This window comes from Phaseolus vulgaris, chromosome 8 (assembly GCF_000499845.2).
Source record: "Phaseolus vulgaris cultivar G19833 chromosome 8, P. vulgaris v2.0, whole genome shotgun sequence".
NCBI classification, from domain to species: domain Eukaryota; kingdom Viridiplantae; phylum Streptophyta; class Magnoliopsida; order Fabales; family Fabaceae; genus Phaseolus; species Phaseolus vulgaris.
The window spans coordinates 19,420,489-19,434,596 of NC_023752.2; the positions used below are offsets into that span (position 1 = coordinate 19,420,489).

Consider the following 14,108-nt stretch of genomic DNA (forward strand, 5'->3'; position numbering starts at 1 on the left):
TGACGTACCTGATTTTTGGATTCTGTGCTTATTTATATAATTATGGTGGGCCCTTTGTTATTGGACCTGATTAAGGATTTAATCTATAATTAAGAATACACTATTTAATGCTTGATCTTTGATTAGTGTCGTTAGCTCTCCGCTTGAGTGTAATAATTTCGATCAGTCTTAACCGAATGCTAGACTTCGATTCAGTCGTACAGACCTGACCGGTACAATATCATTTTATATTAATTATAAAATTTCAAAATTTCTCTGAAAATATACATATAAGTAAATAAGATAAGACTTATCACCTAATTAACATAAATTAGATTAACTCAATTAAAAATATAAAAAAATTTGACTAAATAGATCTAAAGAATTTAATAAAAATTTAATGAAGACTAACCAAATTTATTACACTCTGGAAACTTAATTAAGTGTGTATAATTTTATTTGTTTGTCCTTATAAGTTGAGTTCATATTTCCGTGTTACTTTCCAAAATTGGCAATTTTCCTAAGTCTTCTTCAAGTTTGTTTAAATTTAAGTGTATCTAGATCCTTTCATCAATTACAAACAAGCAAGTACATAGAAAAGTATATGACAAGTGGTTGTCGGAGATTAATAACTAGAATCCAGTTAAAATACATTCTCAATAATGAGACCCTACTGAATCATTATCACTAAGGATAATTTCCATTACATTGTTTCACTGAAGCATCTCAACTACTTGGCTCATGGTGGGCCTTAAATCTCTGTCTTCCATCACACACTTCAAAGCCACTTTACTCAAAATTTCCATCTTCCTATGATCATAATCATCTCCAATATCAGCTTCAATTATTTCCTCCAACCAACATGAGCTACTGTTCCCTCTTTTCTCTCTCACCCATTCCACCACCCTCCCATCATATCTTTCTTCATTATGGATACTTCTTGTTGTGCTTTTCCCAGTTACCATTTCCAAAACAACAATTCCATAGCTATAAACATCCACCTTGGATGTGATAGGCAAGTTAAAAACCCACTCAGGTGCCATATAGCCTCTGGTCCCTCTGATCATAGAGATGCTTGGATTGTTGGGGTTATTTCTGTTCAGGAGCTTAGACAAGCCAAAGTCTGCTAACTTTGGCTCATAGTTAGAATCTAGAAGTATATTTTGTGGCTTTATATCACAGTGCAAAATCCACTCCAAACATTCTTCATGCAGATATGCTAAAACTCTTGCTGTTCCAAGAGCTATGTTGTATCTCTTCCTCCAATCAAGAGTGTTGGATGAGAGATTTTCTGCTAAAGAACCGTTCTCCATATACTCATACACCAACAACCTATGTTTTCCCTCAGCACAATATCCCCACATTTCAATCAAGTTCATGTGGTTAAGCTTTCCAATGATGCCTACTTCAGCAAGAAACTCCCCTTCTCCTTGTTTAGCATTATAAAGTCTCTTAATTGCTGCATGTCTCTGATCTGATAAAATACCTTTGTACACAACCCCTCCCCCACCTCTTCCTATCTCTTCACTGAAACCCTTTGTAGCCTTTTTCAGCTCAGATAAGCTAAACTTTCTGAATCCTGTTTCTGTAAGATGGTAGCCCTCTCGATCAACGTCAGACTTTTGTCTGGTCCAAACTAGTAGACGCCAAATCGCAAAAGCGCAAATCACTTCAGAAGCTCCAAGGGCTGTAGAAAACCACAGGAAAATCTTTACAAAACGGTTTGCATGTGGTTTGACATAAGCTCGTTGAAGTTGAACAGAACAAACATGATCATATAAAGGTTCACTGGCATATTGTTTGTGAGAGAAGCTATTGCTTTTGGGCAATCTCAAGTATGTTGTTCCTTGGAATACCGGTGAATGTTTTCCATTGAGCAATTGTGTTTTTGTATAGCACCTATAAAAGCGTTTATCATCACTATAGGAGTGCTGAAACCCCTTACAATTGCAGTCTTGCAAGCATAAATTCTGGCAGGCACTGTAGTTACTAACTTCTACATAATGATTGTCATAGCCATAGAACTCAACATTTGGAATCTCCAAGAACATAGACTCATTCACATGGCAAGTAAGCTGAAACAAGGGTTCACACCCTTGAGACCAATCACTGTGGTTCTTCAATCTATGCCCCGGAAGACACAAACATTTTCTTCCACTCGCATGAGCATAAACGCAGAAGCTGTTGGGTCCACAAATCCCATGAGGTATGCAACCACTAGAAATTGCTTGCCATGAAACATACCACTTCTGCAAAACATTCTTTCGACTATACACTCGAACATTCCCATCACAATCCACTTTCAACCTTCTCTGCAGCACTGTGCCATAATCAGATGTCACGAAAGTGAAATTATCAGTTGAATTGAAAATCCCAAGAGAGTTCATCACGCCAATTCTACTACTGTTGAAATTAGTCCTTCCAGCATCCCAACTTATCAACCAAGGTTGTGGCCAGTAGGAGCTTGAAACATCAGGACCATCATAATGAAGACCAAGAACGTTGCTATCATCGAATAAAAACGTATAGAAACCTGAGGAATGGTTACTCTCGCTTCTTGAAGACACAAGTTGTGTGTATCTGGTAAGAGGTTGACCAGGAACAAGAGTATCGGTGGGAAAATCAAAACTTTGCCATAGAACCGTTCCTTGAAGCTGGTGTAACACAAGATTTCCATCATCCTTGAGATGCAACTCTACTGGGTCTAATGAATCGGTGTTTGAAGACCAAACAGTGTTAAGAGAAGCATCAATCAAGAGTATGTTGCCATCGTCTGTGAGGGAAAGTTTGGAGCGTTTTCCATTCACAGGTTGGTCACGGTTGGCCATCCATGTGACAGTGTTAGGGCTGTGAAAATGAGGTTCCGTGAACCATATTGCAAATGAATATGCGTTCTCACCAATGGAAACAAAACCAGCAGAGAAGATAGCATTTGGTGAGATGAGAGTATCTTGTGGATTTTCCACAGAGAGGGAAGAACCCATTCTCAACGATGATGAAGAAGATGAACCTTGCAAATGCATTAATGCTAGAAGAAAGAGTGTGATCGACAAAGCCATACTCGTACTCAGTGCAAGATCTCCTGAGTATTCTTGTTGGAAATTCATTCATTTTACTCTCTATATTCATTTTTTTTTTGCAGGAACTGTATAGATATATTATTATAATTTATCTTTGTTGTTCCTTACGTGATCATGAGAACATCAATTCTTGGTTATGCTGCCATAAATAAATTAATAAATTTCAATTTATTGAAACGGAAAGAATAATATACAGCCACTTAATAACCATTTTTAATAATATATGTTAAGATTTTGAATTAAAAAATAAAATAAATATATATTACCACTCTTCATGAATATTTCATATGACACTCCTATACCTTTTAATATATAATATATAGAGTGAGAAAAAATGGAAATAAAATGAAAAAAATCAAAAGAATTATAAAAAGTGATAACTATATATTAAATAATCCAATTCTTCAAATCGGTGGCAACTTTTTATTGAAATAATAAAAAAAATGATTTCTTTATATAGAAGCTACTAAAATTATGTTTAGATATTATATTTCGCGTAACTATTTTGTCAAGAGTTATAATATTTAAGAATCAATTTAATATTAAAATATTTTCATAATCAATTTAGTATTAAATTGTAAATTTGAGAGAATTTATCATTATATGGTAAGAAAGATTAGTTGTGGCACTTTTTGTACATTAAAAATTTCTTTATTTAAAGATAATGATTAAATTAATTTTTTATTTATTTAAAGATAATGATTAAATTAAAAATTTCTTAAAGCATAAAATAAATCAGTGATTAATTAAAAAGAAACATTAATATCATAAATCATAAATAGAGTAGTTAGGTGTTAGGTTCATAGACTTTCAACTATAATTTATTGGCCTATTAAATTTTCATACCTAATCGACTATGAGATGGTTCGGTGAATTGAAATCAATTTGTATACGTGTAAGACTAAATATTCACTTTGATGTCTATCATTGTCGGCTAAATTTTGTCCTTATATTGTTTTTAATAATTTTTTGTGGTAGTGTTTCTTAAATGCCTAAAATATACCTTCTATTAGTTTAATAATGGAATGATAATTTTATATAGCATTGTAAGTCTAAAGGACTAAAATATTTTTTTTAATATAAAACTCAAAGCCTAAATTACTAAAACATAAAAGATAAAAAAAAATATTTTAAACATTATTTACTTTTAATTTTTATAATTTTTTGTTTCATAATATATTCTAAAATTTTATTCACTTCGGTTCCTTTTTGCCATATTAATATTTTCACAACATAAAATGAAAGATATTTTACAAAATTAAAATTAAAATTTTACAAAATTGAATATTCAAGTGAATAGCATTTACAATTCTAAATATAAAACATACATTTCACACGTGCAATGCGATTCAAAATAAAAGTTCTAATAAAAATGTTTAGTCCTCCCCCAGAATAGTGAGGGAATGATTGGAGTGAGATAAATTTACTTGAAAATATAGATAATTATAGGATATAAAGAATAAGAATACGTGACTAATAATACAATTCTTCAAAAGAAAATGGGACTTAGAGATATTATGAAAGTAGAAAGATTATTAAAAACATATTTAAGAAAAAGAGAAGTATACTTCAAGATATCTTTTGACAAAATTCAATAAGTTCCAAAGAAAAAGTTAGCCCCACAATTATTGAATCAAGAGATCAACGAAGTAGTTATGAAGAATAAGTCGTGGAAGAATTACAAGAATATTATTTTTAAAAGAAAAATGGTGACACATGTCCAAAATGGTTAAACAACTTAGAGTATGAAATGAAGTTTATGGAAGTTTACATTTTTTTTTATTTTAAATTGTTATATAAACATTATATACATGACATGATGGCCACTTTGTAAGAAAATAATACATTTGTAAAATTTACTTATATAAAACATTCGTAACACAATGAAAATAAAGGAATTGCAACTCCAATATATTTTGTTAATCCTCTCCCCCTTTTCATTTTTAACTTCTTTCCTTTTAAATTTTTACACTTCTTTTCATATATATTTTCTCAATAAGTTACATAAAGTTATTTTAAGAGCATGTATAATAAGTTAATATGATAAAATGTATTTCTTATCTATATTATTAATTGAAGATCAAATCAATCATATTAACATAAGTGTGGTAATTGTGTGCATGAACTTAAATTTATATAACTTTAGAAGTGATATATATTTCATATAAAAAGATAGACACTTATAGATTTTAATTGATAAAATAGTTATAATTCAACCACTAATTTAGAAATTTATTTATTTTTACATAATTTTGATTATAAGATGAATATGAACGATTTATCTAAAATATGTGTTAATTTCAGGATTTTAGGGGAAAATGGAGATAAAATGGCTAAAGAAGAATGAACAAGATAAAAAAGACTGAGTTGAAACATTAGAAACTTGTCCAAAACTCTCCCAAACTCGTCCAAGTAAGATCACTTCAGAGGAACTCACCCAAGCGAGTTCACTCTAGTGAAGTTGGGTGTTTTCTCGTCAAACTCGCTTAAAGAAGTAATAACTCGCTTAAGCGAGATGTCACTTAGCCCAAGCCCAACTAGGTTAAATAGAAGGCGGGAAGCATAACCCTAGACATAATTGGGAGAATAGAGAGATAGAAAACCCAAAAGGAGGCATCAAGGAGAAACATCATGAATCTTCTTTTCTTATTTTTTATGCTTGTAATGACCAACATGAATGACTAATTCTTCCCTTTGGGATTGGGAGTAATATTTTCAAACTTATGTATTGAGGTGATATTTATCTATAATATTTAGTTCTTGATGGATGATTGATATTATCATTTTATTCTTAAAGTTTGAATTAATCATGATTTTGATTCTTATACTAGACTAGAAAGTACTTCTAAGCATCTAACCTAAATGATTAACATATTTCAATGCTAGAAACAAATTTGAAATATTAATTGTTTTATAACATTTGTTCATAATGATAAGGAGTTTTTATAAATATGTGAACAATCGATATTTATGAGTCTCTTTTAATAATTTTTTATGCGAGGAATCGATATGAATGTTTTTTATATATTCATCAATATCAATCAATAGTCAATATTGAATATTATATGCCTTTTAAAAAATATAGACGAGTGAGAATGATGAACCCCAATCCCAATTTTCCCAATTGACTCATACAAATATTTTACTTTGCTATATTTAATTTCTTGCAAATTCATAATGCAAACAACCTTCACAACAAACTTTTACACATTTTCTTATATCTAGTGAATATTATACTTGAGATTTTAGAATTGTTCCTTGTGGACTCAATATCCGTCCTTAAGAATAAATTATTACTTTTGACTGGGTACACTTGCCGTAAAATAGTCATAAATAAGTTAAACATAAAATCATAAATTGAAAGTTAAGTAAACTCTTATCCATTTTTGCAAAATTTGTTTTTTATATCAAATAAATTGACACAAACAATGAGACAAGCATTCATGTTATTTTGATGTATGTGACGGTTAATTTTGTGATTTGAAGTTATTTTTAGTTAAATGGTTTAATATTAGTACTATGTTGTTTGCATGATTGTGTTACTTGATATTGGTATTGTTATATGTGATTACATAATGGTAAAATATTAAATATGACTAATAATTTAGACAAAAAATAATAATACTAATAATTAACAAGAAACGAATACAAATATATAATGGAACAACAACCACCATGTCGAGTACAATATTAGCATCCTTAACTATTATGATGTCTATTAGTTTGATTTCTAGCCCATTGGTAGTGATGCCAATTAATTATGTGATGATGACTCAAATGGAAATCAATTTGACTAGTCTATGTTACCCCTACAATGAGGGCAGGAAAATTGAGTCAAAGGTATCATTAGGGATGCCACATTGGCCAAATACCCAAATGACAAGGTTAAGTGATAATATAGGATCTATTCTAATGGAAGTTGAAATTTTGACATATACTTATATTAGAAATATCGAGAATGATAACTTAAATAGTAGTATCTTGTGTGAAACTTTGCAAGTGTTAAGGCAACAAATGGATCACATTAAGCATGAGGCTAATAAGGTTAAGGCTTAGTTGAATGGAAAATTTGATATGAAGGATCTTGTGTTGAACAAGATGATTTGATATCTCAAAATCTATGTGGAAAGCTTGAAAACCTTGTTGTTGGGTGAGTGAGTGTTGTCTAGTAGTTTTTAACTTGTTAATTCACTTCTTAAGATAATCCAAGTTCATTTCTATCTTTATCTTTTTGAAAATATGGGTTTTCTAAAAGGTTGTGAAATTTCAACCTGTTGAAATGTCGAATCAACCTGTTGTTTGACACTTAATGGTTTTTAAAATGGTTTGCAAAAGTTTTGCTTTGTTTTGTCTTCGGTGTCAAACATAATCAATCGGTTGTTTCGATAAATCAACTAGTTGTTTTTATGAAAACCTTAAAAAAAATTATTTCAATCGATTGATTTTGAAAACAACTTGTTGTTTTCATAACATAATTTTGTTAAGTGTTTTAAATTGTTTTACATGATTCCAACTACTTTTGGTTTTTGATTTAATAACTTTGACCACTTGATTGAGGTTGTTTAACATTATTTTAAAAAAACTAAGAAGAGAGATTATCAAAAACTTTTTTCAAGATTTCAAAAGCTTTGGATCATCTTAAGTGTGTGGAATATGATTGATTTTTGTACTTCTGAACCTTTAGTTTTGTAATACTCAAGTGTATTCTATTCTTATCTTCTTTGAACATTGTATTTCTGTATTTGTGTGTAAGGCAGTTTCAGAAAGTGTTTATGAAAACTGTGGTGTTACCAAGGAGTGTTGTGTGTTCTTGAGGGGTTCAAGATCAACATTCTTGGTGTGGTTTTGGCCAAGAACTGGTGTGTGTTCTTGAAGGGTTCAAGATCATCACTCTTGATGTGTGTTTTGTAATATAGGTTTGATTACATAGTGAATTCTCAGTGGTTAGCTGATGATTAGATGTAGCTCTTGGTTAAGAGTGAACTAGTATAAACCTCTTGTGTTATTCTCTCTATCTCTAATCCTATAAATTGTTTTAACTTGATTTCATATTTTGTTGGTATAAACAACCGTTTGTTTCATGAAAACAACAGGTTGATTTTCTAGAAATAACCTTAAAACAAAAAATTTATTGAGTTGAAAAGAAAATCAATTGGTTGATTTATCAGAACTTTTCACTCTACCTTCAAACCTTACGAAAATCTTGTGAAAACAATTCATCCCCCTCTTGTTTAGTAATTCTAATAATTGGCTTCAGGAGTTGAGTTCTTGAAAGTTACTCAAGTTTTGATCCTAAATTTTTTTCTAAAATGATTGAAAATCTACCCTTTGGGGGGTGCTTCTATAAACAGGCAACCTTTATTTTGTAGACCGAACTATCAATTCTGGAGAGTTTGAATGAAATTTTTTGTTGAATGAATTGATAGAGGAACCTGGGATGCTATCACAAATAGCCCTTTTGTACCTAAGCTTGAAAAAGATGACGTTTTAATTGAAAAACCTTGGTCCCAATGGAATGAGCGTGAAAATAAAAGAGCTCAATATGATTGAATTGCCAAGAACATTATCTCCTCTGCTTTGCACTCTGATGAATTTTTCAAGGTCTCACACTGTGCATCTGCAAAGGAGATGTGGGACATCCTTGAGGTTACCCATGAAGGCACAACTATTGTTCATAAGGATGGTCAAGACTCAAGTGAGTGCAGTGATGGTGAGACTCTCAGTTTTCTCATAAGAAAGTTTGGGAAATTCTTGAAGAAGAACAATTGGGACAAGAATCAACCATCAAATAGGTATAATAGTAAGAAAGTGAATGAATTCAATTCTACAAACTACACTTGTTTTGGATGTGATAAACAAGGTCACATCAAGGCTTATTGTCCAAACAGTGAAAGTAAAGAGAAAGAGGCAATCAAGAAATTTGAAAAGAAAGGCAAAGCAAGAAAAGTCTAGATAGCTTGGCAAGATAATGATGATTTATCCTCAACTTCAACATCTAAGGAAGATGAAGAAGTCAATATGTGTTTGATGGCAAAGGAAGAATCTGAATCAAGCAGTGTAAGTTTAAGCACTTCTATTAATCTTGAAAATTATAGTCAACTTCTTGATGACTTCAAAGAAACTCATGGAGAAGTTAATAGGCTGATCCTTTTGAATAACCAGTTGAAAGGGTTGAAAACTTGTTCAAAAAAAATAGTCAAAACCTTGGAAGAAGAGTTGAACCATTCAAAAACTGATTTCGAAACTTTGGAAATGATTTATTAAAACTCTTATTGCAAGTGGGTTGATTCTAACTTTTGTGAAAAATGCGAATCTTTTAAAAAAATGCATTATCTTTTAAAAACTGTGGACAAGTTTTCCAAAAGCCAATCCAATCTTGAAATTGTTCTTGATTCTCAAAACTGTGTTTTTGGAAAGGCTGGGTTGGGGTTTAATCCAAAAGGCAAAAACAAACATTTTTCATGTTTCTTTGAAAAACAACCTGTTGATTTGTCGAAATAACCGGTTGAAAAGTGCTTTTACTGCATGAAAAGGGGCCACACTGTTAGATTCTGTAGGATAAAAAGGTCTTTTGTTCCCAAAGGTATTTTGAAATGTGTTCCTAAGTTTTCTAAGGTTCCTACTAACATCATTGGATTCAAAATTCATAAAGGGACCAAATCTTGCTTCTTGATCTTATTTCTTGTAGGGTTCTTTGACAACAAACTAACACTTATGATACCTGAACTGTGGTTGTTCTAAAGCACATAACAAAGGATAAATGCAAGCCTGCCAAATCTAATCCTTAAGCAAGAAGGTCATGAACATATGGGGACAACAACAAAGGTATTCTTGGGAATCAAAAAAAACTTTGGGTTAAAGAAGAATTGCTCCGGTGAAAATGTAAGAATTGATGGCTTAAACAAGAGGGGGGGGGGGGTGAATTGTTTGTCAAAGATTTTCGCAAAAGATTGATTAAGAATGAACCTCTATCAAACAATCACAGATAAGCAATTAAGGAAAGAAATCAACCAATGATACAGAAACTGTTTTCAGAATTTTAACCAATTGAAATTGCGTTTTAATCTATTATTTATACCAGAAGCATAAACCGATTTAACACAAAGAGTCATACGGAGATAGAGATAGAGAAATTTACATAGCGAGATTTATACTGGTTCACTCAACTTTGAGCTACATCGAGTTCTCAGAACAACCTTTGAGTTTAACTAGTAATCAATTCCAAATTACACCAACACACCACAAAGAGGTGACCTTGAAAACCACAAGATCCACTCACCCTCTTTGCAACACCACACACCTCAAGTTAGAACACCGTATGACTTTGCAGGATTTCACACACACTTACAGTTAATGAAAGTACAATTACAAGAATCTTGAAAGGGATAGAAAACATCTGAGATTACACAAAACAGGAAGCCCTATGATCAGATCTTGTACTAGTGCAAAGCTTAACAACAATCTTGCAAACCTTTTGAAAACTCCTTTCAAAAACAAATCTCAAACTCTATTTCAAACTCTGTAAAACTTGTTGTATTTTTTTTTAAAGAAATGTTATATTTATAGCACTTGAAATCTAGTTGTTCAAGGCAGCATTTAATGAGCTAAAATAGTTTTGATCACACCCAAAAAAGAATAACTGGTTTTCAAAAAGCTGTTATGAAAACACACAATCAACCAGTTGAAAGCACGATTTAACCGGTTGAATTGGTTAGGCAGTTTCAAAAACCTCTAAGCCAACTAAGTGACCAACAACCGATTATTTCGATAATTCAACCGGTTGTTTTTTCCTTTGCTTAGTAAAACACTTTGGTTTTTAAAATAGATTGGGCAAGCTTTCTGCAAGTGACAAGAACTGATCTTTACATGGATTCTAAACATTGTAATCTAAACCCAAACCAAAAGAAGCAAGACTTCAAGCTTTATCTTGGATTTGAAACATCAAAGCTTCAATGCTTAATAGAAAACTCATCAAAGTGATGAATGTTCTTATGGTTCAAAAGTATGCATATTACTCATATTCTTGACAAGTCAAAGACTCATGACCCATGTAAAGTAAGTTGTATATTCTCATCCTATGCATGTGTCTCATATGACCAAATGAACATCTAAACATTTTGTCTTGGTTAAACTTGTTGAGGTTGTCTATGTGCAATGGTATGAATGAATTACATTATGCATTTCCCGTTACTTCAAAAGATTATTTGTTATGGAAAAAATTTCACCTTGCTGTCATAGTAAAACAATCGGTTGAAAGCTCGAAACAACCAATTATTTTTCCTCTAACACCTCTGCATAAAGCTGACATGGTTGCTTACGCATGGTTATAGCTGTTTATGTTTTTCAAAATCTTTTGTGGGTCAAATATGCATTTAATTTGCCTCTGAATCAGATCATAATGAAATATATTTTGGTCATAAAGGAATATATTCTATGATTTCTTTGGAAATTTAAGTGCTCTTTATGTATGGTTAAATAAAAAATAAAGGGGCTGTAAAAGCTATCTCTGTTTGGGTTTGATGCACTGCATATTCCCACTGCAATAGATTCTTTTTCTTTGGAAAAACAACTCACTAAAAGCTAATTTATCTTGATTAGCTTTTTCTACTTATATATGTGTGTGGTTTCAACTGAATATTTCACAGAAACAACCCATTGTTTTTCTACTGCCTCACTTGAAACTAGTTGTTTTCACTACTTCTTCACAAATTCAGCTCTGCATCATGGCCTATTCTTCTCCCTCACCAAAAACAAAGAAAACTCGTGCTACCAAAAGGGTTGGACATCTTGAGAATTGGTTTTCGGGTGATGATGAGAAAATTGAAATGTTTCTATATGAGTCAAGCCAAAAAGCAATCAATAACCCAAAATTGATATTCTACAACTGGCTAAAGGAGCAAAATATCAAAGATGTGAGTAATGCTTAGAAAGAACAAAAGCTAAGAAGGTCTTTTGAGATGTCTGGGAACACATATCCAGATCTTGAAAAGGTTTTCTACAAAAATCTTCTTATTGATGGTGAGAACATGTATTCTAATGTCAAAGGAGTAGATATGGAGATCACTCCTTTTGTGGGGACTGCTATCACAGGGCTTGATCCGATCGGTCATCGGTAGTCGATGACGTCAACATCAGAGAACCACGTGGACCACTCGCAGGGTGACACGTGGACCAGGTGGCAGAGAGGTCGGGGGACGATCGCCAAGAGAGGTGATCGGTGGTCAGTAACCAAGTTACCACCGACAGATCAGGCGGCAGAGAGGTCAGGGGATAGATCACCCAGAATGGTGATCGGTGGTCAGTAGCCAAGTGACCACCAGCAGATCAGTTCCTAGACTCGCGCCTGGAGGCAGAGCGCGATAAGCGAATAAACACTGATCAGTCATCGGGTGTACTGTCGTCGGGGTCTCGTGTTACACGCAGTTAAACGGGGACTAAGGTTCCCAGCGAGAGCGTTACGCATGGACCTCGCATGAGCACACCTCAAGGAATCGTGCACGAGAGTGGCCTGAGGGAACTAGTAAGCCAGTCGGTGATTGGTGATTCCCTCAACCCATTACGTGCGTGGCATCGTGAAGGGTAAGTCGCCTACGCAGAGAGTAACGTTTGGTGAGTGTGCCTAGACCAGCCACACCCGACGTTCTCCTAAGAGTATGCAATTTACCCAGATAAGAGAAGCATCCTAAGTTATTCCGCAAGGGCGTAACTTAGGCAGACAAAGAGAGGCGCTAGAGCCCTTCCAGTAAGTGACACGTGTGTGGTTAGATGTGAGTTGCAGGCCTCCACGTGTCATCATCTGAGAGGGGTGCGGTCCAGACAAAAGAGCACTCCGTACCGCTAAAGGTACAGACAGGCGCAGCCAAGCGCAGACATGCGCAGACTCTCACACTCCCCATTGCTGATTCTGAAGGTACGCTTTCTCTGAAAAGCATAACAGGGTTCTGACACATGCCAGAAAAGCATAACAGAATTCTGTTATGCCCAGAAGCAGGAAAAGAGAGATAAAAGGCAGAATCAGAGTGAGAGTGAGGAGGAGAAAAAAGATAGACGAAAAACAGAGTGCAAGTTTTTTCTCACACACACATTACTAGTTTCCAGTTTCTGGTGGTTCTGTTGGACTAACTTGATCGTCGGAGTGCAAACGGCCGCTAGAGGCGCCGTCTGTGTGTTTTGCAGGTCACATTTGAAGACATCTGAGAGAAAGTTGGGGGAGTGATTCCGCAGAAGACGTAGTCGCGTAGACGGGGCAGAGAGTGCCACGAAGCGATTCCTCCACGTTTGAGTTGCCGGCAGGATCATTTGGCGCCCACCGTGGGGCACGAGTGAATCGTTGTCCCATATATACCACAGTTTTAAAGCTCACCAGAGTTTTATCAGTTTCTTTGATAGAGAAGATGCCTAGAAACAGACAACCATCACCTGCGCCATCCGCTGACGAAGGAGCTGTGACAATGGCGCAGGTCCTGGAAATGGTGCGCACGCTGCAGGATAACGCTGCAGCGTCGAAAGTTGAACAAGAAAGGATGCAGACGGAGTTGGCTGCGTCGCAAAGCAGGAACGACGAGCTGAATCGTGTCAACGAAGAGTTGAGAAGGACGCTGCAGGCGCAGAGGGAGCACGTTGTTGACGAAAGGGTGTCTAGGCAGCCCTCACCTCCAAGGGCATTTCCCATGCCATTCTCCCCTGAGATCATGGGAACCATGGTGCCTCCCAACCTGGTGGGGGTAAAAGCGTCGTTTAAGGGGGTAGAAGACCCGGAGGCGCATCTGACGGCATTCCACACCCAGATGATGTTGTCTGGGGGCTCAGACACTGTGTACTGCAAGATGTTCATGAGCACATTGAGCGGAATCGCCATGGAGTGGTTCGTGAGTTTACCAGAAGGGCATATCACGTCTTTCTCTCAGTTCTCGAAGCTCTTCACTGAACAATACATCGTCAACAAGGCACCTGCAGTGGTGTCCTACGACCTGTTCGACGTGCGCCAATACCAGGGGGAGTCGCTGAAGGACTACCTCAACCGCTTTGGGGCACAAGTGGTTAGACTAC

General features: G+C 34.6%; 1 protein-coding gene across 1 annotated transcript; it reads right to left on the reverse strand.

The window, feature by feature from the left end:
* Positions 1-580: 580 nt before the first annotated feature.
* Positions 581-3,187, reverse strand: LOC137826535 (putative receptor protein kinase ZmPK1). Its single transcript, XM_068632533.1, has one exon. It carries the CDS (start codon positions 3,084-3,086, stop codon positions 693-695), a length of 2,394 nt encoding a protein of 797 aa, XP_068488634.1. The 5' UTR covers positions 3,087-3,187; the 3' UTR covers positions 581-692.
* Positions 3,188-14,108: the final 10,921 nt, after the last annotated feature.